Source organism: Anguilla rostrata, chromosome 10 (genome assembly GCF_018555375.3).
Source record: "Anguilla rostrata isolate EN2019 chromosome 10, ASM1855537v3, whole genome shotgun sequence".
NCBI classification, from domain to species: domain Eukaryota; kingdom Metazoa; phylum Chordata; class Actinopteri; order Anguilliformes; family Anguillidae; genus Anguilla; species Anguilla rostrata.
In genome coordinates this window covers 8,565,826-8,593,718 of record NC_057942.1, presented here as the reverse complement: position 1 = coordinate 8,593,718, position 27,893 = coordinate 8,565,826, and the positions used below count along the sequence as shown (strand labels likewise).

Below are 27,893 nucleotides of genomic sequence, written 5' to 3'. Positions count from 1 at the left end.
AAAAAAAAAAAAATCCATTAAATGGTGACCTAAGCCGAGTCCTGGACTGAGCAGGGAAATGAATGAGCCTCACACTGTGAGAGAAAAAGCTCAGAAAGCTCGGCTGGGAACGTTAGCGAACGAAACGGCCGCGCGCCGCTTCATAACTGCTCTTCCCCCCTTTCATACAACGCTGTTCAACTGCCAACAAACCAGACTTTATTTTTAGTTTGGGAAAAAAAAAAAAAAAAAACATATTTGGCCAAAGATAAGTCCGCCCATTTGCATAGTTCCATCTCCAAGCCAACTTACATGGATGACTTTCGAGATGAATTATTCAACAGTTAGCAACAGTACAGTTAGAGCTGTCTAATGTCCACGGTCTATAATTAACAATGGAGACGTCTCATTGATTCATGGGTTCCTTACAGTGCATTTAGCCACAATACCACTAGAGGACTCCAGGAAGTGTTAATGCTGTACAGTGCAAGGTCTCTCACACAGCACAGGCAGTGCAGACTTCATATTAACACTTGAGTCCATATGCCAAGGCCCAAAGCCCAACGCTTCAAACAGAAATGGCTCCGGACTTCATACAGGACACGTTGTTATGTCTAGAAAATGAATTTTACCTGTCTGGCCTCAATGACTGTAAGTCAGGGTGAAATGACATAGCCATGAAGGTGCCTGATGCTGACGGTGCATGTTTCAGGGTCTTCCCCTCGCTTGTCCCCTCTCCCCTGTGGAAACGCCCCATCCATCCACACTCTGGCCCCAGGCCAGCCTCTGTTACTGAGCTGCAAACCTTCCCACCCCCCGGCAATCTGACGTCTGGGCGCTCTACATAACCTGGTTATGGTGCCATTTAATGTTTGACAACTAAGTACAACTAAAACTGCTTTTCCTTACAAGGTGGGCAGTAGGTATCCCAGAGTGCACAGCAAGCATTCGATCGTCCTCCCCAAACATCAAACAGTCGGCTTTACGAGCAGGCTGCAAAACAAAACATATATTTTTTTTAAATGATATAAAAAGAATAACCTCAGAATGATGAGATGATCACCTCGAGGAAACCCATGATCAGACGCGCTGCCTAAGAAAGCAGTGGCTGTTCTCCTTGCCTGACCTGGCCCTGAGAGCGAGGTCTTTCCTTGTGTCAGAGGAGGCCTGTTCAGCTGTTATTGTACTACTGGGAGGAACTGGTTTCAATGGCAGCCTCGTTGCGTGCGCTCTCAGCAACGAACGTCCGTTTGCTGCGAAGTGCGTGCGGTGTGTGGGCTCGCAGCTTCGCGGCTAAAACATGAAATCATGGTCCCGGTGCGTATGCATAATTCATCACATTTGACTTCCTCTTTGAATCCCCCCACACACCCCCCCCCCCCCCCCCCCCCCCCTTCTAAGTAAAGCTCATGGGACTTGGGTCGACACCGCTAGGAATGGGAATTTGTGACATATTCCGAGATTTCCCATCGAACGCGGGGCCGCGCCAGCTTGGATTCCATCGCTGTGAATAATGCCGCACGTGTTTCCAGCGAAGCTCGCGCAAGATTAAAACCACCGGAGCTGGAGCGAGGCGAACTCTGCTCGCCGTTCGTTTCCTTTTGGCTAAAAATCAGAGGGTTTTTTTTACGTTAAAGATCCAGCCAGTTCCATGGTCCCTGGCGACACCTGATTAAAGGCGGTCAAGATCGGAGACCGGCATTAAAAAAAAAAACAGTTTCCGCCCCGGTTTCTCAAAGGGGTGAATTTCAAATTGAGGGTTTGCTTTTTTTTCCCCTTCATTTGCGTGAGGGAGGATACGAACATCTTAAAGTAATAACCCAAGAATTCAGAAGTACGTCATGCCATTCGGCCCTGACTCAACTTCAGCAGGTTTCACAGCCTTTTACAAGGAACTGCTGCCGCAGATTTTACTCTGGGGGCAGACGCTGACCAAAAAGTCCTGTTCGTGCGCCAGCCCCGAATGCCAATGCTTTTGTACTCACAATGTGCAAAAATAATCGCATTTGTCGAAGAGCAGCGGTCTTCAGTGTTTACGTCACGAGGTGCGTCTGATGGGGCAAGCGGGCAGGAACGGGGGCATCCTCGAGCAGCAACCACAGCGCGTTCGCCGTTTCGCTCAAGACGAGCAGAGATTAGGAAAAAGTCATGTCAGTGATTTTTTTATATAGGGCTATCTGATCTCTTTTGGCCACCAGGGTTGGATTTAATCTCCGGGCCACCATCTTCCCCCCCACCCCTCTCTGCCTCTCCCTCCTCCTCCTCCTCCTGAAACAAACGTCCGAGGAAGGAAACGGAGCGGCGCGTTGTCGAGCGGGGCGCTCGGGCGGCTGAGGGTTGCCGTGCCGCGAGTGTCCGCGGAGGAATGGCGGAGGAATGGCGGGTCGCGTCCTCGCTGCGCAGGCAGGGCGGCCGTCCTGCTCGGGTTACTGCGCACCTGCACTGCAGAGCGGGTCTCCCGCCGGCCTCTGACTGCGACTGCGCATATACACACACACCACAGCTCACACACACCGCCAATCTGCGCACACACACACACACACACCACAGCTCACACACACCACCGCGCGCACACACACACACACACACACACACACACACACCACCGCGCGCACACACACTGCCGGTCCGCTAACACACCGCCGCTCACACACACACCGCCACTCTGCGCACACACACCGCCACTCACACACTGCCACTTCACGCACACGCATGCCGCTGCTCACACACACACATACCGCTCACACACTGCCGCTCTGCGCACACACACACACACATCGCCGCTCACACACCACTGCTCGGCTCACACCACTGCCCTCCGTCTGTTCCCCCCCCTTTCACAAACATTTATTATTCTTTCCATGACAAACTATAAAGAGCGCAGAAAAACTAAAGTGAAGGGGGAGAGAGTCAGCTACACATTACGAACAAGGAGGAAGTCTACTGCATCAGACCGACAGCTCCGACAAAATGTAGCGCTGCTTGCCCTGGGCAACCTTGCTGTTGACCTTTCCAGGATTAAAACATCAAAGACAAACCGAACTCATTTGCATTTTAAACCGGTCTCCGCCCAGCCCGATAGGATTAATGTCGTTAGAAGTAAAGCCTGCAAATGAAAACATCTCTTGAGTAAAAAGCAGGTACAAGGGCCCTTCTGAACACAGCATACGGGGGAAGCGCTTCCACAGCTAGATTATTTGTATGTCTTTGCTTCCATCAGATCCACAGTCTTTGTGTTATTCCGGTATCACGGTCCGACTCAATTAAAACCGCAACAGCGATCGTTTGAGCAGACGTCCCTCAGTTGGATGCCGTATTCAGAGCGTGCGCGTCGTAAGCCGTTTCGAGGAGCGGCGTGATTGACAGGGGAAGCGGAGCGACAGATTACGAGGATGTTACATAACCGGCCTTCTCCGGGCCCGGCAAAGGCCAGCACAGATGTTGAGCGTGACCTTCACATTCGCAAGACGGATGGTCTGATAAATCCGCATCGTGTTCAGGCCGGCAGGATATAAATCAGCTCGCTGCAGCAGAGCCGCGTTTGGGAGCCGGTGTGCGAGGCCGTGCGTCACGGCCCCTCCCGCACGGTGAGGTCATACCGGACCTCTTTTTAACAGGCCCCGGCCCCGGCCCCGTCCTCCCGGGGGGCCGGTTTGGACAGGGAACAGGGCTCCACAGGTGGGATTGGGCAGGGCTTGTGAGTGAGTGGGGAGAAGGGGGAGCAGGTGGAATTAACGAGTCCAGTGAGAGGCCCTCCCATTGGACGGCCTCTTGGCTGCATGGCTCCGTACGGGGGGATAAATCAGACGGCGAAGCTGAGCTGTAAGACGCGATTTCCCTCCTCTCATGCTTCCCAGAGTGAGGCTGGGCAAATTGCTTCACTTTCACGTTCGAGCATGTGGCCATCGAGCTGAGCCTAATTCAGATACACAGACTCAGGTCTGAGTCCAGTTCCCATTGCAGACTCACTCACCAGATGTGAGACCCGCATCCCATGCCATACCTCACCACACACCTGTTCCATTCCATAGACTGTTAAAAAAAACATGTACAAAGTGACTGTGATGTCACCCAGAGCCACAGCGATCATGCTCTATGCACTGAGTTCCTGTGCTGGCTCAAATACACAGCCATGCACAGAGTTCCTGTGCTGGCTCAAATACACAGCCATGCACAGAGTTCCTGTGCTGGCTCAAATACACAGTCATGCACCGAGTTCCTGTGCTGGCTCAAATACACAGCCATGCACTGAGTTCCTGTGCTGGCTCAAATACACAGCCATGCACTGAGTTCCTGTGCTGGCTCAAGTACACAGCCATGCACTGAGTTCCTGTGCTGGCTCAAATACACAGCCAATGGCCTGCAGACAGCCAGAGCTGCGAGAAAATAAATCCCAGAGAAGATGTCTGCCTTGACACACCGAGCAATTAAAAATCTGCTTAACAAGGGCAATTATCCGAGCGGGCGCGTGATATCATATGTCCAGTAAAGCAATTTCATGTTCAAGAATGAGTTACTTTTTATAGAACTTCTCTAATTAATTTCAAGCCCCAATTAGACATCCCTACGTATATCAGTGCACTGCTAAGAGCTTCAGGACAGCAGCCCTAGATAACTTTTAAAGCGATGAAAATTCAACTAAAATTTAATTTTCTAAATTGAGGGGAACGTAGGATATAGGTATAAGGGCACAGGACTGAGAGTACAGGCACAGTAGACAGGTTAACCTGTATTACAGAAAGGCCAGGCAGAGTTTACAAAGGGCGGTTAGCTCAATAGTGTGTGTGTGTGTGTGTGTGTGTGTGTGCGTGTACGCCAGTGTTTTGGTAAGCATGTGTGTTCCAGTGCGCGCTTGCGAGGGGACATTCTCCGGTTCGTCTGCACGGGGGCCTCCCTGTTCCCCTCGTACTGTCACTAGGCCAAGTTATGAAACAATAGCCCGGGTCGGAGGCAATTTGCGCACACTGTTTATTCATCTGATAGCCGATGTTTAAACTGGACCGGCTTCCCAGAGTGAACAGGCGCTGGCCCCAAGACTCTTCCTGGGAAATGACATCCAGCCAGTGGGGGTTCATGGGTAAATTGGAAATGCAGCTGTGGACTCTGGCCCCCACCACTCCTCCAGCACCAATGGGTTTTTGGGAATGGCGGGGCTATGTTGTTTTGGGATGGATGCCCACTCTGCCTGCTACAGCATCAGTATCTATGTAGTCAGATATGAGACCCCCCCCTCCCTTCCCCCCCAAGAACACATGAATCACAGGCCTATCAGTTGCTGCTAAAACCACATTACATTCTTTGTGAATGGGGAGAATTAGCCAGGGTGTCACGGCTGTGCCTGTAGCCCGCTCTCCCGTATTATAAGTGCTGCCCACTCACAAAGATCTGACGACTGATTCCAGATGTTCAACTCCACCCAGGATCCTGGGGGTCGGGAAGCAGCTGAGGCTTCACCTGCGTTTTAAATCCGATCAGGCTGAGATCACGCTTAGGCTAATTGGAACCACTGGATGGACCGGCTCTTTACGCTGCTGAGCATCAGCGGGACCAGACCACCGGGAAACCAGGAAACGAACGATCTCCAAACAAACACTAGCGTCCCAGCAAAGCGTTCCTCAGCAGTGCTCAACAGGATGAGATAAATGGAAGTGAATTTGCAGAACTGGCAGGAAGAAAAATATGCGTGAACGCACGAGTACCACAGGCCCTCCCCCTATCCTCCCCCCATAAAGAATTAAAACTATTAGATTTGCCACATTAATACCACGGGAAATCCTTTGATAATTGTTTAATGCTTTAGTCTGCTTTGTCTTGTCTTTGTATGTGACTGCTCGGTAAATTTCATGTGACAGACTTACGGTGAAAGTGCCAAAGGGCGATAAAAAAGCACAGAGAATAAGGCCAATTCATATGGAAAATACTCTTCAGGATTTATAAACGCCTGAATCATCACCACAGAACCCTTCTGCCGGCCAATGGCATTCTCTCAAGTTCTCTCAAGGCTTTTCCTCTCCGTGCTAGCACGCTAAAAAGTGAGCGGTACTCCTCACTTTTCTCTCAAATTTAAATCCTGGGTAAATTTTGCGCTCCATCAAACTAACATTAACTTCAAACCTGTAGGGCTAGACAAGATTTCAGCAGCAGTGACGTGTATCATCTACGCCTCAGTCCATTTCACACCATTTGATGCACCCGTTATCTTCATGCCAGACCTGGGTCAAATACGTATTTGTTTCGGATTCAAATACATTTCTACACTTCACTGATCTTGTCTGGTGTATTGGAACCAATTAAATACTCTCAAAAAAGTGCAAACCCCGCCTTCTGGTCATATTGGCAGGCTCAATTAGACCAGGCAAGATCAACAGAACACAGAAAAGTATTTGAATCCAAAACAAATACGTATTTGACCCAGGTCTGCTTCCTGCCTCACCAGAGGTGCTCTAAACCTTGAAGGACAGCCAGGAGAATACACCCCAGAATGCTCTCCTGCTGAATGGATGCACACTGTGGGCAAAAAGAAAAGATCCACTATGTTAAAGTGAAACTGAAAGATACAGTAGCTGTAAACGCACTTGCTCTTACGGTTTGGTGACTACACGTTTGATCAGCACTTGAAGAGTAAAAGGGAAAAAAAAGTTCAACCCCACAAAACCATTGACAACAAAAGATAAGATTGTGTGGTTATTTTTTATCCAGTGGCATTTATAGTGGGGGCACAGGAATACGTGTGTTCAGTAAAGACATACAAATTTGGTTCCAATCTTTTTTCTATTTTCCACTTTCTCTTATATTCAACTGTAATTAAAACCTTTGAAAGTACAGCGCATATTTGAGAAAATGGGCAGAAGAGACCTGCACTGTGCTGTGTATATATAATTATAGAGTGATTTACATTGCTGGGATAAGTAACCCCCTGTTGTCTCCTTCATAATAAAAGCCCATTTGTCTTTTTTATATCGCCATGTGTTCGGCTGGGCTTTCTTAAGGTTTCTTCGTTGTAGTTACTGTTGTTGCGGCTTAGTGTCCATTGCCCTACCTGGTTGTTGAAACACAGGTGGAATTTGGGATATGAACAAAAGACCTTAAGTTATTTTCTAAAACTGATCCCGTCAACCACAGGGGGCACATTCCAGGCTTTTAAAAGTGTGAGCCTTAACCAAAAGAAATCTAAGCACATACTACTTGTTAAAAACAACGTCTCCTCCAGTGCTTAAATGCCGGTTTGTAACATTTAAAAAACCCATTTCATAGACGTGTATGAGCGTCAACCTTCACTTCACAACAGACTTCACTTCTCGACGGTGGGAACCTAGGAGAGTCCCCCTCAGGAGACCCTCGAGGCCTACAGGAGGCTTGCAAATTAAACGCTATAATTCTCAGAAATGCCATAACGGATAGGCATAAACAAAGAACCCCAGAGTTTCCCCCGCGCTTCCCCTTAAAAGTCAGCGTCCCATACATTTTCTGAGCTGTCGCCAGCTAATATGCTCCCCCCACACACACACACAATCGAAAGAAAAACTGCGCCAGTGAACTTTACTTCAGCAGTCAAAGCAGCATCACAGAATAAGGGGACAAAGTCTGCAGGGGCAGGGGGGGGGGTAATAAAAAGCTTGTCCACTTAGCACAGGGGGCAGCATTCGTAACCGCTTGGCAAACCCCTTGGCATGTCAGCACATTTAATTGTTGGTGGTAACAAACTGCTGCAGGACCCGGTCCAAGAATACCAGCTTTTCCCGGGCTGAGGTCAACAAAGCCTGGAGACCCGGGCCGAAGGGCTGGGGGACGACGGGACCCCCGCTCCCGCCCTGGGGGACAGTGCCCCGTCTGTGCGCCGTGAATGCGTGTGCGTGGGGGGGTGCGGATGACTGTCGTGTGCGTAGCTAGCTGTGTGCGAGTGTGTGTGTAATGCTCGTCTATGCGTCAAAGTCTGTCTGGAAGTAAAGTGGGGAAGGGGGGGGGTGGAATATTTTTTCCACGCGATGACGCCATACTTCATGGTATGATTTCCATTACACCAATATGCTGTCACTGGGCCAAAATTTTTTTTTTTTTTAATGAAAAACCCCCTTTTGGGATGAGTTTGTTACGCAAACTAATATTACACAAAGGATTATACAGCAGATCCCATCAGATACTAGGTCTCTATCTTTAAAATGAGAAATTTTACTTGTCAACCAGTCTGAAACGCTAAATCTCATTGAAATCAAAAGTGAAGCTTGAAATTCAATTTAAATTCATAACTGGCATGCACCCCAGGGTGGGATATTCATTACTTAGATCTGTAGATCTGTCTCAGTAGATCTGTGTGAAGATGAGACAGCCCTTATCCCCGTTCTACAGAAACAACATGTGCATGAACTAACAAGTCATGAAAATACCCACAGAATCCTGGGAGAGTGAGTTTTCACACAGTCTCTGTCTGACTGCCACACGTTCTCGGGATGCCATTTTTGGTTTGCAGCTAGATGTGCCAAAACTACAAATGTGTGAATAATGTCATAAAACCATGGCCCAAACACATTTAAACACAAACACACACACACACAAGCATACACACAAACACAGACACACATACACACAAACACACACACACACACACTCACACACGCGCACACACATACACACACACCAACACACACACACACACTACCACACATACACACACACACACACACACACACACACATAGGCACAGACACACAAACACACACACGCACACACACGTGCGCACAGGAACTAGTCAGCATAACTTGTTCCACCAGGGTCATGCAGACCGCTCCCTACGTTTCATGTTTCTCGTTTATTGCTCTCTGACATCAGCCATATAAATGACGTTAGAGAGGCCGGTATCCGGCCGGGTGGGCACAGCGGGCTGCTGCTGCTGCCATGCGCCCTGACGCGCTCTGGTAATGCACTGGGATTAAGGCCTGCTTGAATTATATATGGTGCGCGCCCTGGGTCTACAGAAGCACTCCAGCTGCACTTATAACGTCTTCTGCGCGCTGGCTGCATGGGGCCCAGCCACGCATCCAAACCCCCCCCAGGTTCACGCTTGTTTTATGGTTCTAGAGTATCTTCTAAATGTAACATAATGTAGCCGTACGTGTAATGCTTCTGCTCAAACCGTAGTCTAGCGAGTCACAGCGATTGTTTTGCCACACGTCCGAAAACCGGAAGAGGCAATGCGGCTAAGTGCTGGTGCTTGAGTTTGACACTGCAGTGTCCTTCTTGAATATCCAGCAAACCCAATCAGTGATGACTGGGCTTCGGCAGTGAGAGACAGCTGTGAAAGAGACCAGATCGTGTGGAAACCTGACCATCTGACCATGACCTTGTTTCGCTTTCTCAGAATGACGATGCACAAGTAAGGCTACGGGCAGGCTGCACATCCTCGGCTGTGTGTGTGTGTGTGTGTGTGTGTGCGTGTGTCTGTGTGTTTGTGTGAGAGTATGTGCGAGTGTGTGTGTGTGAGAGAGTGCGTGTGTATATGTGTGTATGTGTGAGAGAGTGCCTGAACTTGTAATACTACCTTTGTGGGGAACAAATGTCCCTACACGGATAGAAAGAAGAGAACATTATGCGTTGTGGGGACATTTTGCTGGTCCCCACAAGGTCAAGAGGCTGTTTTAGGGTTAGGATTTAGGATTATGGTTAGGATTACAATTAGGTTAAGGTTAGGGTTAAGGTTAGGCATGTTGTGGTTGGGGTTAGGTTTAGGGTTAGAGGTTACGGAATGAATGTAGTCAATGGGAAGTCCCCACAAGGATAGCAATACGGGACTGTGTGTGTATGTGTGTATGTGTGAGAGAGTGTATGTGTGTGTGTGTGTGTGTGTGTGTGTGTGAAAGAGACAGAGAGCGCATGTGCGTGTGTGTGTGTGTATGCGTATGAGTGTTTGCATGCGTGTGCGTGTGTGTGGTAATGTCTGAGTGATTTATGTTGTCTGTGATTTACGGTCTGTCAATCATCTGCCCCTGGCACTATGAGATAACCCGCTGTTGGAGGGAGGCATGCAGCCTTTCATCCCATTTCAAATTAAAATCTTTATTTTCACTTCTTGGCACATGTTGGGAACACCATCATGTGAGCTGTGCAATGGAAGCTTATTCAAATGTAGACCGTATCATTGCAATATTTGAGGAATCAGAAAGGAGACCTCAAACTACCTATGGCAGCCTGTTCCCACGTGACTTCATAAACTTGGCATAAACTGTAACTCACAACAAAATGCACCATGCCCATTCCCATACAAATCATAGATGATTTGTGTCATTCCTTTTTCTTGGAAGTTTAAACCACATGTAATTTGTCATGCCACATAGAGTAAACAGGAAATGTATCAAGTTCACGTAGTTGTTGATTTTCAGCATGTTAGTTTTCCCAGTTGTAAATAACTGGTTCTTTCTATTTTTCACATGTGCTTGCTTGCAATTACCTTTTTTATTCATTATAGATCATGTACCATGACTGACTCTGGCTTCACATCTTGGCCTTGCTTTTACTGTTGACAAAAGCAATTGCATAAACCCTTTTGCTGTATTGGCATTGCATTTTCACTGTATACAGTATCACCCCTGATAAGGTCCTTTACCAAATATAGAAATGAACAAAGGTCCAAAAAACACGTTGTAATCTAAGGAAGTTGGAACAAATTTTGCAAATGTTTTGCATGTTCCATGGAACTTTATTTGCAAATCTATAAATATGAGTCACTGTTGTTACACCAACACGAATTTGCTTAAAGAATAGCATAACATCACATCAAAGATGAATCTGTCCCACCAGTTAACACACCCTCTGTCAACAAAGGCCATGTTGTGACATATAGATCTTCAACAGAACAGTTTTCCCCCTCCCCCCCAAAAAAAACTTGTTCAGATTATGTTTTAACTGCAGAATCTCATGAAAGAAACCATATTATTAATGAGAAAGAATGGGCTTTCAAAAAGTCAAACTTAACACAGGCAAGCAGATTCTCGCCACAAATGCAAACGTTGTAGCACCGTACCATAACATCTTTTCCACGTGTCGTCAGAGGTGTGTGTGTGAAGTGTGTTCGTAGAGATGTGTGGAGGACAGACGGACGCTGGGGGGCTTTGTCTCAGCGAGAAATCCTAGCAGGAGCTAGGCCCATCTCGGCTGAGTCCCCTGTCTCCCTTAACTCCCAACATGCATTTGCACTGCGTCTTTGTTCTCAAACAGGCATGCTCATACAGCAGCCTTTTCCCCACACCACTGCTCCACCTTTCCATTCATCTTGTCAGATACAATACAACTCTTGCTCTTCATGTCTTTCCCTCTGTTGTCATTTTTTGTCTTTCTTTCTCATTCTCTCTCTCTTTCTCTCTCTCTATCTTGCTCTCTCACTTGCTGCCTGTCATTGTCATTGTCATTCTCGTTATGACTACCATTCAAGGTGGCTGGTAAACCACATCCTGGGAGGTGTGTGAAAAACAGTATAAGACTAAAAACACATAGGCCTACATGCATTCTCTTTGATTTACTTTCACAGTCTTTTGACAAGCAGGCTGATTGTAGCTTTTAATGCACTGCCATAAAGGTTCCAATCCTGCAGATCAAAGCAGGATTAAGAGCTTCTGTGCAATAAAATGAAGATCCATGCACTAAGAAGTAAATATTTCAATGAAACTGATTTATTTTAAGAAATAAGTTTAGCAGTCAAACCTGATGAGATTATTGCTTGACTCCGCTTGCCAGAAGTTAGCAGGTTAAAAATAAAATAATTTACCCGAGTCTTTATTATATAAATCCAGAAACAACTAAGTTACTATTTCTCTTCCTGTCAGAATTCCAGTTTCTGTGTCCCTGAAATTTGCATCAAATTTACCTCATATTTGCATTACAGTACGGAGAAAGGAGGCATTCCTTTAGATTTCAAAGACAGACTCTGCATGCAAAGTTGTGGGTCCCTCCCTGTACAAGAAATCATGTTTATGCTAATGAATTACTTGGTCTTCTGTACATCAGCTTGTCATTGTAAACCATTTACATCTGACCAATGGTAAGCATGACTATTTACATCTGACCCTGGTACACATGACCATTTATATCTGACCTATGTTACAAATGACCATTTACATCTGACCCATGGTACACATGACTATTTACATCTGACCCATGGTACACCTGACAATTTACATCTGACCCGTGGTACACATGACCAGGCTGAAAGAGCATGAAGGTCTACGCTCAACTGTTTCCTATAATAGACAATTGCCTGGTGCCAAGGTGCTCTTCTACTTGTACTTTGAATAGAACAAAGTGCACATGTTCTCGAGAGGGGCTTTTGAAAGGCGTGCCTCTTTAAATGGTGAGGCTTTTTGTGCCACAGGATGCAAAAATATTGCTGCCTATTCCAAAGGTGAAGAATAGGACTATTGGAGGAAGAGCCCTTTGTTATAAGGTTCCACCACGATGCTAATCATTTGTCTTTTTTATTGCGGGAGCTACTTGGGCTTTCAATGTCTTTTCATCTAGACATAAGAACAACAATAGCAACGACATGTTCCTGTCTCCTTCTCTTTTGAATGGCAGTCAAGTAAATGTTTTCATGATCGCAAATCGCTTTTCCAGGTATTTCTCGCTATCAATTTGTTAGCAGAGCGTCTACGTCACTCACCCACCAGAGCCGTGTAGTAATTTGCACAAAGCCGCAATGCAGAGCAGACTGCAACCAGTCTATTTGTCATTCAAAACAGACACAGTCCCGTATTTGCCAACACTTAGCTTTCATTTCTGAAACCTCATGTTTGAAGCTGAATTCGGTTGAATCAATACAAAACACATACACACACCGTGAAACATGATCTCATTCTAAAATGTGTACATATAGTTGTGTTGTATTTCAGTAATAAGGACCTTTAGTCCTTATGTCATACCCTAAAAGGTAATAATTCATTAAACATAATTAATAATTACTCCAGAGGCAGTATGGAGTTCATATGTGATAAAATGAAAACAGTGGTAGAGCCTCCAGGCCTAAAGTACTGATTTCCAGAAAGCATTCCTTCCTGCTTGTGACCTGGGAATAGCTGCGATGCGTCAGTGCTGTTGATGTGACCACACCGCGTGCGCATGCGCCTGAATCTGCGCAGGCACCATAAAACGCTTCCTGCAACATAAGCCAGGTGCCGGCAACCTTTCCTGTTCTATAAATACACCCACAATATGGAATATGAGCGAACCCACCCTGTACGCTTCTCTGTTTCACAAAAAAAAAAAAACCTTCACCGTTGGCTAATGATTCCGAATAAGATTAATGAGTTTATGAAGGCAATGGACAGAAACCCTTGATGAATTTTTCTGTGGACAAAAAAAAAGCAATGAAAACAAATGAGAAAACCCACATAAGTAAGTGCCCAGAAGAGACTAGTTAACTGTGGCATGGTAAGAAGCACTGGCTGCTATCACATGCCTGGGTGAGTTTGGGATGAGCGTTGCAGCGTGAGCGCGATGGGGCATATTGCAAATTTGGGGTGAAGAACGGGGGAAAGGGCAACATTTTTTAAATGTTTAAAAGCCAATGGCCATTGCCACATAGACAGAGATGACCACACCGTGTGCTTTCAAGCATAAGAAGGAACTTAAAGTAAAAACACAATGAGATGCACAGCAAGCCAGGAAGCAGGGTTAAACCGATTACTCGAGCCCTCTCAGCGCTTACAGCTTCCTCTCCAGCTGTTCCCAATTTCCTCTCCCTGCAAAGACCTTCTCAGCACCCCCCAACACACACACACCCACACACACACACACACGCGCACAGACAAACACACACACACACAGACAAACACACAAGCTCACACGCAAAGACAAACGCACACACACGTACACACACACCCACACACACACACACAAACACACACACACACACACGCAAAGACAAACGCACACACACACACACACACACGTACACACACAAACACGCACACACACACAAGCACAAACACGCACACACAAACACACACACGTACACACACACACTCAGACACTCACACGCACACACGCACACACACACACACTCCCAGCCTCCTCTCCTCTCTCAGGACAGCATTGCACGTCTCCTGGTTGCACTCTGGAGGGGAGGGCCGCGGCTCCCCGAAGGTCACGGCGAGGGAGCCGAGGACGGCGCGTGGCGTCGGACGCGCCTGAGGTCGCAGACGCAGACGCGCGGCTTATCCCCCATCTGGGTGACCCCCACCCCAGTCTGGCTGCGCAGCTGACAGACAGGGCAGAGTAGCCTCTAAAAAACCGGCTGACGGAAGAAGGAAATAAAATAAACGAGAGCAGACATTCCCAAAAAAGACAAAATTACGAAATTGCACACCCCCGGTTCAAAAGACGCCTCAGTTTGTTTTTGCTTTTCCTCCATACTGCTGTACAGGGGTGTGGGGGGGGGGTCACATAAACATGCACTAGATTTACGCCACAAAGGCTATGAAAGCAAACCCCTCCCCTCGTGTTCTTCCCCCTTAACCCCCGAAGAGGTCCCAGACCACGTTCTTCGGTCTGACTTCCTCGTGCCCTCACGCCCATCGCACGCAGCCCGCAGTGGCTGTTTGTATCTGCGCAGGAAGTGTAGACCCAGATGAACCTCGGCGTGTATCCCCTGCCAAGGAGGAGCGCTGCTTTAGGGTCGCTGGCCGACTCCCGCTTTCGGGGGTCACGGCTGTGTTGTGTGAGCTAGTTTTCGCCGTCAATGTTGCGACACCTCGTCTGCCGATGCCTTTCCAACAGAAAGCCTCCCACTCACTGCTCGTCTTATTTTCCCACAACTGATTACTGTAACGAGAATCACTGCCAACAGAAGCAGGCCTTCCTGCCATGCTCCGCCAGCACGCGTCTGTGATCACAGCTACCCAGCCCGTGACCGTGTCATTTCGATAGTTGACACAGTTGACACTGCATTTCATCTCACGGGTCTTAATCCGCGTGCTGTTTCTCACGTGATTACGTTTTTTTTCCTCTGCGTTCGTCCTCTTACCCCCGAAGCAAACGTAACATCCTGTTTATACAGGTAATGACTAATACCTGTAAATCTGGTTTTTATCTGCATTGGGCGCTGTGTCTAAATGAAGCCCTTTTGGTTTCACAGAGCACTTGTGTGGGTTTGTTTCTCGTTGCTGCTTCATTACTTTCGGTGTAACAGTTAAAATGTACATTCGAAGCGGCTCAGTCTGTAAAGCGACTTGCTCTCACCACAAGCTGAGCCTTACAGCCTTCACATTGCTAGCTCCAGTCTGGGCTGTGATTGGCTGACTATATCCGGGAGTCTGCAAAGGTAGGTCGCAACTGGCTTTGTCCCACAGGGGAAGGATAATCTTAAAGTGGCCAGGAACTCTTCCAATGACCACTGCACAAGCACTCCGTGGCAACCCAGCTGGTGACGACGGGTTACCAGTTGTCATCAGCACTGGATCTTGTATAGCATGCGACGTGGACTGTATAAGTATCGGGGCGGCGAATGCCCTGCAGAATTCTCTGTGTGGGTGTGGGTTACAAGCAAGAGATAAGAGACCACAGTGCAATTAGCAATTCAAAAATCTGTTCGGGAAAAAAAAAAAACCATACTCATAGCAATAAACTAACAGAGGTCACAATGGATTAGCTTATTTGTGACAAGGTGGTTGTTTGCAATTCAAAAAAAATATATAAAAAATAATCTCGTAGCTTATGTTAGCCTCGCCCTGACTGAACCCTGCATTGGCCTCACCTTTTGACGTGTTATTTTAGGCCGTTATCGCCAAAAGTTTTGCATGAAAGGAAACGACGAAGGCGGCGGATGCAAAGCCCTGGGTTTTCTGTACGCGGCACGCGCCCACATCATTTCTTTGAGCCGATCGGATCTGAATCAGCGTGGTCCTCCTGGCCTGTGGTCTGTCTGCCCACAATACAAAGCCGGCATGGATGAGTCAGACCAGCGGGGTCAGACAGGAAGGGCATGTTTAGGATGTGACACGTATTCATCTTCCTTATGGACAATGCCCCTCCACAGCTCTCTGTCCCCGAGAGTCTATTTAGTGATGCACTTCCTGTAAAACTCGCTTTATGTGATTCAACCGCCATCTTGGACCCATTGCTTGCCGCTCTCCGCTTTGCCAGAGAGCGCTTAAGGGGCCTTTAATCTTGCCCAAATATTTGTTTTATGCATCAGTCTCTAAATATCACCCAACAGCATTTATTGAGAAGGCGAGCCAAAAAAGTCTCGCAGACTGTGGTGCCCGTCGTCAGCCGACCGACCCGATGCTGGAGATCATTACATTCCTACCGATACCGCGCACCAGCAGACCTCTGGGCACGGCGTAAGATAAGAGAACACGACGCACGAAGAGGCATCACATAGCCCCTCTTTAAAATGTTTGAAACGGATTGCAGTAGTTTTTCTTTTTAAGTCTATTCATTTTTTGTTCACATGGCATAACTCCTATGCTTGATCTGCAAAGGAAAAACAAGGGCGAGAACAAAGTATAAATGTCAAATTGGTTTTCATTGCAAAAGAACAGATTTTTTATTTTTATTTGCAATCTTCTTAACTTAATGGGGACAGGCGATTAGGCTATTGTTGATGCAAAGGCGCACTCTGCTGCTAGCTTCTCTTGCTAAGCCTAGTCAATGGTGAAAAAAAAAAAAGTTAAAAAAAAGCACACCTTCCATCCCAGAAATTGGAAAGATTGCAGAGTATAGCACAAGATCCCTCTCCGTTCCTCAGACATAAAACGCACCATTCAGCGTTACTGTCGTCTCAATTTCCCCCCGTTAATGTCAAGTGCCATTAGCGAGGCCTACAGAGATCCTGTGGTGGAGCCCGGGCCTTGTTCTGCGCAGTATTCTCCGTCTGTTCTACGGGCCTCGCCTGCAGCAGGCCGTTTGGACACAGCGACTCCACGCCGGGTCTTTCATCCCCTCGGACGCAGAACGCCGAAGTGCGGCGCTCTCTCCTCTCCCTCTGTCTCCGCCTCTAATCTCGCCCCCCAAATTACCAGCGCGGAACGGCACTAACCTCAGGAATCCTGCAGTGATATTGCTTACCTCATAATGATCCTAAACGGTGCTCACTGTGGCACACACACACACACACACGCCTTTGTCTTCCATCTTAAATATCCCCCACCGCGTCCATATTACTCTTCAGGGGGGGTTTTGGGTGTTTATAGGGTTTGAAGTCATTAAGTTCTCTGCTAAATTATGTTGATCCCCCCTCCCCCCATTCATAAGCTGCAAACCTGCAAACCCCAGACACGTCACACACACACACACACATGCAAAGCTGGAGAGAGTAACTTTACCTGTGCCACACCAGACATGCTATTCACAGCTGCCATTGCCATGTCAATCTGTACGCAGGCTGTTATTTCAGGAGCCAATTCAAATCCAGTCTGTAATGGAAGTTCCTCTCTCTTTACATTGAGGCCCGGTTTATATATTTTCCTTTCTAATTACTATCGTCCAGTTCTACTAGTTTCCACTTGGGTATATTACATAGTGATTTTTTTTTTTACTATGGAAACTAGCTCAATCAGATAATGAATACCTCTGGATTTGTTTCCAAGAGGTTACCTCATGCAGAACTCTGGGCTGACAGAGGCAGTGCGGGGTGTGCAGAGGTAGGCCTCGGTGCGGGGAGCCACTGTTTGGGCTTGTCATCTGTCTAGGTCCTCTCTGGTTGGTCCACATCTGTTTCACACCACTGCAGTAAACCTGTCCTTCCTGAAAGCGAGCTAAAAATGTTCTTCTTCTCTGTATCCAGGCAAACAAACAAAACCAGCCAGGAAAAAAAGGAGGGAAAGGCAGCCTAACTCCAATATTCATTTTAATGCTTTACGGTTGTCGCCCCAATAAAAATGTGCGCCATTATGTCATTGTGAAAACTTCTGTGAGTGGTAATGAAAAAAATAATAAAATACACTCTCAGCCTTTGTAGCTGATTCGCTCATCACTCCCTCACTGACTCAATCCAGAACTTGGAATCAAAAGTGTTACATAAACATAATTAAACCAGAATGACACTACTATTTCGTGAAATATGACATGAGCCTCTCGAAGAAGCAGCCGTAACAAAAAAATATGACTGTGAACCAACTATCACAGCCTTGTAAAACAGCATTTCTGGTTCAAAGCAAGGACAAAGCGAGAGAGTATTCTGCTGTCAGGTTACTGCACGCAGCCTGTCTCAGGAATTATAACGTTAATATTCACTATGTAAATATTTGATTATACATTCTAAAAATACATATGTAAGGACTGCCTCCTCAATTATTCTAGATGCTGGAGAGATTCCATTAGAAATGAATGTACTCTTCCTCCAGGCCATATCTGCCCCATGAAATATTCAATTTGACGCTATTTATTTATTTTATTTATTTTTATATTTACTTCAGAAAAAAAAAAAGAACAAGAAAAGCATTGATTCAGAAAAATAGCTGGTGCTGAGTGGTGCCTGCCCTTCACTGAACAGAAAAGACAAGTGAATCTACAACTGAATTAGTGAAGGTAATACACTGCCTGTGGGGATGCAGACAGAGGGGTACAGACGAGAACTGAATGGGGGGGGGAGGTATCTTCATAAAAATGCTCCATCCACAGGAATCTCTGAAGCCAGTAAATGCCTTATTTTAATCTGTTACAGACAAAAATGCTAATGCATCTGGAAACTGACATCCAGGTTACAGCTACAATGGTTCCCCAAACTTGCCACGGTCTCCAGCAAGCGATGCAGCATTTTAATGCTTGCTATGAACATATCATTCGTAGAAATCATTGATCTCCTCTAAAAGTGGTACCTCGTTACCATTGTTAGGGTAAGTAACTGATGAAGTTTTTTTTTTAAATGCAAGAATGAATATTGTAAGCAGGTTTGCAGAAGTTAATGTACTATGATGTAAAAGGCAATGCTATTTAATGTCTTATCATTCTGATTTTATTTAGTTCCATTTACAATGATAATATATGATGGAATTTTGGAATGGAGCAAGAGGCAAGTGGCCAAACCACAATGGCATATAGAACCTGATTGAACGTGAGGTCATTCAGAATTCACATCTTTACGTTCTCATTGATTTAGATGGTTTAGAGAGCAGGGGTCCCTGTCCCCATGTCTAGTCCCTGTGCCTGTCATACAATGCTCATTTCCCCACCGGCATTTCATACTCTTTTCATTGCCTTCAAAAAATTGCACTTCTCCCAACACATTTGCATGGCCTATGGTCTTCTGCAATATGTATGACCTATGCCATTCTGTAAGACTGAATGCAGTTTCAGGAGAATCAGGGTCTTCATCTGCCATTGTAAAGGAACTCATTTCAGCGATGACATGATGGTAAAAACCCACTCCCGTTTTCAGAGTGAGGGAACGATGCCGTGCCGGAAAACTGCTTCTTTCGTGCCGCGGTACCGAGCGCGTGCCGCTCAGCGGCTTCACAAACATCTCCATATGGTTTTTAAAAAGCCACACGCTGGCCGCGTTCCCGGGAGTTCCACGGAATGGCCTTTCTCATTTCAAAAAAAAGAAACGTTGTTAATATCCAGCCATCCGCATCTTATAAGATGGCTCGACTGTCATCTCTCCCTGTCTGTCCACCTGCTTAGCTTCATTCAGTGACTCCAATAACTCGGACTGAGGCACCACAGCCGCTAAGCTCAAAGAGGAAACATCGGCATTATCATCAGCCAAGGCTCACAGTAAATGTCATTTTCCCTCTTTTTTTTTTTTTTAAATGCCTTCCGACCAACGCTTTAAAGTACATGTGCACAGTGTTCTTTCCCTCCCATCTCTGGAATGTTTTCATTTTTTTATTGACTGACCATAACTTCCCAAACTGGCAAATGCGGCCTTGTTTTTTAAACGCTCTTTTCCCTTTTCAGAATTATTAAAAATACATTAAAAACCGAGGGAGCCTCAGCAACATGCAGACAATGTTTCTCTTTCCCCGTGCTTGCGCAGTTCCAGTATAACCAACCATCACCGCAAGTAAGTCAACAAGGACACTGAAAAAAATGCTCCATTGGATGAACCTAAAATTTCACTTCAATTTGTTACACCTCGCCGATATTTTTTAGGTTTTCTCCGTAGAAAAATTTTAGGTTTAATTCAAATGAACCTAAAACTAAATAATATAGGTGCAACAAACTGAAGTAAAAATTTTAGGTTTATCCAATCAAACATTTTTTTAAATGTATGCACTGATGTGGTTCATAGTTTATGGCTGTTTGTACTACAGGGTGGTTTATATCTTGTTACTTAGAGGAAGTGTTGGTGACATATTGTCACTGACAGTAGCCTCTCTAATACACTTTTTCCCTTCTTTCTTCTTATTTAATGTGTCAGTACATTTTCTCTCTGTCTCCCTGCCTCTCTCTCTCTTTGTCTCTCTCTCTCTCTGTAAAATAATACAGATACATCTCTAATGTGCAGAGATTGGCTTAGCTGATTCAGACAGCCCATCAGCACAGCAGGTGACACCTACAAGGGTACTGCAGACTTACGCATGTAGAAAACCAGAGGGCAGTGGAGGCATTACCAGCTACTGGTTGCTCACTTTATTTTTTTGTTTATACACAGCCTCTGTGTCAGTGAAATTCCACTAGCGCTCCTGGCCTCTCTCAGCTGCCCGATTTTACGGCCTGTTAGAACTGCTAGTCAGCAATAAAGTGAAAAGAGACAAATTGCTCAAATTGGCCCATTCTGAAAAAAGTACATATATGGCCTAGTACTGTACATTTCAATTTATTCTTCTTGGAAACTGAGAATGGCATGTATGACCCCCCCAGGGGTAGAGGGAACTATGATTCATAATTCATTTCTCTGATGTAATGCTACAATTCCAATGCATCTGGAGTTTGGCAGAGCGTTCTTTTTTTATGTGCTCGGCCTCTCATTGCATGATTCTGCCAGGGCAAATGTAGCTTCTCGTTTTTGTTAACAATGGGCATGACGTTCTCACGTCTGGTGCCAGACGAGAAATTCTAAATGGAGCCCTCCGCACAAACAGCGTCGTTGAAGGTGCACTTCAGATTGAGAGGAGCTCAGATCATATTTCACTCACAGAAATACACCCGCTGTGCATTGAGGAGGTAACGTCTGTCTTTAGCAGGACCGGGAATGCCTGCTCAAGCGTGTAAGGAAAACAGATTCTGTGAATCTTTCTGGAAAAAAACACCCTCAAGCATCTGTATTTCATGGCAGTTCTTCAACTGAATACTATGACAAGCGGACCAGGGTCAAAAACGTAATTGAAATACATTTACCGCTTTAGATGCCGGTAAAACACTACTGCAGATCCCAGAGAAATTTTAACTAAATGTGTTACTAACTAAAATGTACTACCATACAGTTCCGAAATATTTATATCCATAAACATTAATTTTGTACTGAATACTGGTGAAAATATTTTATTTTGAAATTAATATGTAGGTTTTTAGCATTTTGCTGGTGTTTAGAGTGCTTGAATATTTTCTAAAGTCAAAGTGTTTCAAATAATTTATTTTTCCCAGATCTGCTGGCAAAATGTGGTGGGTCTCTAAAAACAGAACATTTGGAGGTTAATTAGTTGACAGCTCACAGAAGAAACTGGTTCAAACTGTGTTATTTTCAGAGATGCTGCAATTTTAAACGCAGATGAAACACCACATGCCACAGTTGAAAAAAACATGCCCCAAACGGTTTCAAATTCAGATGTTCCCACAGCCTGAGAGACAGACCAAAGAACACAGCATTTATAAAACTTTTAACACTGGGCAGTGCCACTGCAGGCTCCCATCAATATCACATTCACCTGCACCGAAGAACAGTCAGGTACTATTGGTATCTCTTTGTCATATCTAGTGTTATCCCCATTGCGTTGGTCAAAGGGAGCTGTCTCCAAACAATCCCCTGATAATTTACACTGTACATGTTAAGCAAAAATAAAATCCATGACATTTTCTTGCCATTCTGTGCTCAAAGAGCCCAGTACCTCCTTATTAATCTTTAGTAATCAACAGTGGAGGAAGCACCAGGAAGCAGGAGACCAAACAAGATAACAATATGATCTGATTTAAGTCAAGAAGGAAAAACCTCCTTTCACATTGATTTTCCTCTGATGGCAGTCTCAGGTTTCCTTTTGAGGCTCTGTATCACCGAAAAAACTAAAGTACTCAAGATGTGTTTAAGTGAGCAGCCTGACAGAGATAAAGACACTTACATGTGCCTTCAACCTCATAGATAAATCTGCATTGTCTGCGGCTATTTCTTTTAACCCGCTCGACAATATCCAGGTGTTTAAACTTCGCATTTTCTCTGAATTCACAACTATTTCCATTAAAAATGCACCTACTGCAGCATGGGGAAAAAGTGTCAAAATATAACGGAATGAAAATAACATAAATTCAAAACAGTAGGATTCTCACCACGATATGATGTAGGGGTATCTGCATAATTTTGACTGACACTGGGAGATGCTGAATGTGTTCACTGTAAGCAGTCTGCTCACATTTCCCTGAGTGTGTGCTACTGTGGAAAGTATGATGACTGGGTGGTTCCGGAAGAATCTCACTTCTAACTGACGCGGGGTATAAACGCTCGATGCGCACAGCGATCAGGATGTAGTCGCGGCGAGGCATTAGATTGCAAGACTCTGCGATTTCCCCCGATCATGGTCCTGTTGCTAGATCCCTCTCACATGCGTACGCACTTCCATATGCTGACACACCTCTACGTGTGAGGTCTACATCATATGAAACAGATTATTGCACTTAGACCAGGGGTGCACGATTCCCTGCGATCCTGGGGGAGGGTGTCTACAGGTTTATGCACTTTCTTTAGATCCACAGCCAGTTTAGGCCTCAGAAACCTGGTGTGTGGACCAGTTTCCAGTTTTTCACTTTTTACTGCCTCCAATTCATATCCATTATTACAACAGAACATACATATAACTGAATTTCAGTAAATTAATCCTCATATTTCATCAGATGGCACTAAATCTGTGTCACAGGTGATGGTAGTGGGCACCTCTCGTATATCAGGATGAAAATTAACCGGATTTACTGGCAGAATTAGTCGTCGCCAATAGGACTTTCTCTCTCTAAACCGGTGGAGAAGAACCAAGGACACCGAGGACTGCCTATGGATCCGCCTGGCTGGCCCTCGCCTCATTCGAGTGATTTCGGAAGTGTCAAGCCCGCAGCATAAACACGCTGCGTGGAGCGTAAACTCTGCTTTTCCTGTTATCTCCGTCTCCAGAGGAAATTTGGACTGGGAATGCGTGCCTCCCGGCTAAGTTTCTGCTGCAGAAACGCAGCAATAAACACTTGAGGATAAACACTGAGCTCTACCGACATGGCCTCCTTCCCCGGCTTTGACACGTGACCTTAAATAAGACACACACACACACACAGGCACACACACACACACACAGACTGATACCTGTGTTGATACACACTCCCACCTCCCACACATTCCCTCATCCCCGCATTCAAGAGCTCTAGGCTTCTTCTGCTCTGTTGGTCTTAGGTCTTAGGAGGGAAAAAACTAACGTGCCAAGATCAAAATCGGTTTTCAGAAGCCACTTTCCAGGACCCATTTCTTTGCGCCACTCTCCCGCACGGCCTCCATTAGAATGCGCACGCATTCAGATCAATTCAGCGAGACAGTGTGGTTCGCCATTTCCTCTCAATGTATCTGCAAATGGCTGTGTGAGCCAGTCAAAAGGAGCGGTATTGAATTATTCAGAGAACAGTAAACGTGTTTTTTTTTTTTTGCAAATGGCAATGACTGTGCTCTCGTGGTAAGGTTCTGTTTTTACGACCAATTATTTCTGATGTCACTACCAGTGCTCTGTATCTCCATTTCAAACTTTATCCAAACCCATATTCAGTAAATATGAGTATGAATCGTTATTGGGGTCACTTATCAAAGTCCAGATGACTGGTGATGACTGCATGGCCAGGGACTGTGCCCTTCCTGGTGAAATGTCACCAAAAATACTGGATTTTGGGTTTGCTATGCATTTGATGAAAAGTCTATTTGACAGTCATTCCACTGCTTGTACTTCCTGAACTTGTTTTGGGATGTCTACCTCCATCCTTCTTCTCAGTCCAGCTCTGACCATCATCATTTGCATATTCTTCCACGGCCAGTCTGGACCTAATACCCTTTGCATGCATCACGTTTTAAACACTGAGGCCTACTGGGGTTAAGTGAAACTATAACGCTCACAGTATAAAATGTTTGACATCTGCTGTTTCTTGTGAGGAGGACACCTTCCTTCTGATTTTGAAACTTTTGCTCCGATAGCCTAGGTATGGGATGACACTTGCATTCCATGCAGACAAAAACATGGGCACATATTTATGTACTAGATGCTGATGTTTTCAGGCCAAATATATGCACAATTACTGGCATTTTGTCCTTAGTTTTCAGATTGATTTACATCTCAATAACTAAAGCAACGTGTGCATCAACAGAAGTAATATAATTTAATTTGATAACAACAAATCAGTCTATTGTATCTCCACAGTCAGAAAGACTACCATGAATATGTAAATATTGAATTTATAAATGTAATTATATTTATAAACCACTGTCAATTTGGTAGGCTTGTGTGTGGATGAGACATCTGGATACACTGGCACAACAGAGCTGGTTCAAACAGAATAATGGTTATGATACAGATAAATCGTACCTGAAATATATATAGCTATATTAAATCCAACTGGGGAAATTGTGGGGTGTTTGGTAGAAATCTATTAAACGTAATAGATTAGAATGAGTAGATCCAAATACTGGTTTGAAACGGTGACTACCCAACTCCGTGCGTGACATGAAATGTCTATATTACTTGTTATACTATATACCATTATGTCTACGCAGGTGATTCCTGACAATTGTTTTGCGAACCTGTTTGATAACAGTAGATGTTAGGCGATGAATCGGTAGAGTGTAGGTACATCTAGCCTACTTGTTGGCGTATTCCTCAACAAAGGCCAACGCACCGCTACACCACAAGTATGCTGTTAACAAAGAATTTAATTAATCTTAGAAACTCCATGCTATTGATTCACATCTCGCTAAACGTAAAACGTATGTGGTCAACTTGTATCCCTACTACTCTTAGCTGCAGACAACCTTAACACGTAAGAACTGTCAGAAAACAACATGTTCCCATTAGCCTGTAGTACACAATAAACGAATGTCAATAGTAGGCTACTAGTTTAGTAACTGGTAGACGGACTGGAAAAGATACATAAGCCTACATATACGAACTGGTATATCTTTCTCGTGAACATCCAATAGACGGCTACACAGCCTCGGTTTCCAAGTACCATTTTCTGAAGTTAAGAGATTGCATCACCACTGGTCAAGCAATCCACGATGTAAACGAATCTGAATCAAGCCTTCCAGCTTCACATTCACAGAAAAATGACGACTTAGCTCTCTCTGGTTAGAGAATGGTTGTATCCGATTTATTCGGCATAACATCTTACCTTCTCTTGCCTTTAGCAGTACCGTGTTGGCCACAATATTCTCCAGCTCCATCAAAATCCTGTGTGATATTATCGTGAATCACGGAAAGTGGGAGCACAGTTCGGGCAGAAATTATTCAGATGGTCTCCCCGCTTCTCTTCGTTGTTCGTGCGCAAATGTTTTGCGTATTGTTGTTGCTGCTGTGTGTATCTCTCTTTAAAGGACTAATTATCTACTCACTAGACATTGTAAATTAGTACAAGAGCTCTGTACACATGCTAACGGAGAAATCCTTGCAATGTAAGCGTGGTTCATGTTGTCGGTTCCAATATCGCATTGGAAGAGCATTTTTCAATATCAACATGTAGCAGTCTTCAGCGCAATTTTGCGAAGAGTGCCATTTAAAATAACTTACATCAATCAGCATCAACATCAAGAAACATCTACATCCTTTAAATACTGTCAGTGTCCCTTAAAGTGGAAGAAGCTCGGTAGATCCCAGCCGTTGGAATTGGGGAGTTGGTAAAGTACACTCCGGGCTGTCACAATATCATCGTGCTCCCCCTCTCGGTGCGTAATCGAAGCAGGGTTGTTGTTTTTTTCTTTCAGTTGTAGGGTTTGGCGAGGGTCCAAGCGGCTTTCCCCGTGGCTCTAGTCAGGTTTTGGGTCAGATTATGCAGGTAGGTAACTGTTTCCCATCGGACACCGGACGACCAGCTCACGTCAGTATGTAGGCTAATTGTGCTTGAGATCTTTTTCTAACGCAAATCTGGATGTAGCGAGGCGACTGCTGTGTTCGACTCCACCGCCCGTACCGCAAGCGGTCGGAAGAGGCGTATTCACGGCTGGCCCTGACGCACGGACGCTGAGAGAAGAGGCACGTCTGGCTGTCAAAGACATCTGATAGCTGAACATTTTTTTCATCTACAGTGCCAAAAGGGGGAGGGAAGCGGATGTAAAACCCCGAAGGCATAATGTAGTAATCATAGAACAGTACTGTAGCTCGATGCAGCTGGAGATTATGCGTTACATTCGGAATATAGCGTCATAACCAGATAACACAAATAACTGAAGTGTTGCCAAGATAAATTGGTTGGTGTGTACTTATACTGCATACACAACTGCATATACATGCTTAAAGCTTGTCACATACTTTTATTGAAATTGCATATTACTAATTAAACCAAGGTTTCATTCGAATTGAAGATACATTCGGTGATATATAATTAGTGAAATAAATTGCCATAGATTTTTATGTGATGAAGGCCCATGAAATTAGGTTAGATTAGAAAATATGTTTAAGAATATTTCATATAAAATAAAAGAGCTAATGGGATAGCCTATGGGAATTGTAGGCATAGGGATAAAAAAAAGCACATGGTATCCAGAAACCTGAAAGAAAATGAAAAAATTTGAGCAGGTCTATTTGATCTTGTTTAAAGGGGTTTTTAGGAAATAGAAATAGGAAACTGACACCCACATCGCACAAGAATTAATGTGTCATTTGTGAGAACTGGAAGTAGGCTACTTCACATGCCTAAAGCTTCATTGAACCCAAGACTCCCATGCCTTGAAATATGGGTGAAGCCCTACCTTTAACAAAAACTGAACAAATAAAGAGCCATAATACTGATCTACAAAAAACATTCCCCTCTTCATACTAATGTAAAAAAACAACATTCCCTTCTTCAGGTACCTTTTAACCTATTGAAATATTATGTTTACACAATACTGTATTATAAACATCCGATTCATATGAATTCGCACCTGTGTATATACATTTGCACACTTTTTGCACAATATTCCTGCAACAGAGGCTCAACTTGGGTTTCGCCATGCAATCGTAATTACGGACAACTGCTGTATTGAGCTAGTTAGCGCCATCTGCTGGAACAAGAGAAGTATGTCTTCTCGGTCTTTAAATGCTGTTTTCTGTTACGCAAGCTCCCAAACCAAAATTTGCCCGCCACAAATATTCGCATTGTGTTTTCGTACCAGAATCGCCTTGTCGGCGTGGGTCCATCGGTTGGCTCTGGGAAGGAATATTTACTCAAAAAGGTTAAACTGAAATCAAAGCAAGCTTGGCAGTCACCTTGGCAGAGAGAGCTACCTGAACTGCACCTGCTGGAACAGACTGAAACATTCCATTGGTTATGAAGGAACGCATTACGACCGAATGGACTGGGCACCCTGTAACATACACTAACGTAACTTAAGTAAGACTGAACCATCAAATGCATATGTTGTCTGAGTTTTACCTTTCTTTAGTATTACTAATTCAAGATATCTCAAACTATCTTTCAAACTAAACAGAACTGTAGCTGACAGGCAGTGTCAAGTTTGAATGAGAAAACTACTTGATGTTAACTCATTAGAATTTTGGTTTGACATCTGTACATGCAAGTATTCTCAGAATGCTACCATCCCATTACAGAGCATTAATATGTACAAT

General features: G+C 45.0%; 1 protein-coding gene across 2 annotated transcripts in view; it reads right to left on the bottom strand.

Moving 5' to 3' along the window:
- Positions 1-26,307, bottom strand: part of grk5l (G protein-coupled receptor kinase 5 like) — a 41,999-nt gene extending 15,692 nt beyond the window's left edge. Inside the window, exon 1 of one of the 2 annotated variants that reach the window (XM_064353851.1) lies at positions 25,462-26,307. In XM_064353851.1, coding sequence (XP_064209921.1) covers positions 25,462-25,513 — 52 coding nt within the window. In that variant the 5' untranslated portion in view covers positions 25,514-26,307. The remainder of the gene's footprint in view (positions 1-25,461) is intronic. The other variant, XM_064353852.1, reaches the window with a different exon arrangement.
- Between the last annotated feature and the right edge of the window lie 1,586 nt (positions 26,308-27,893).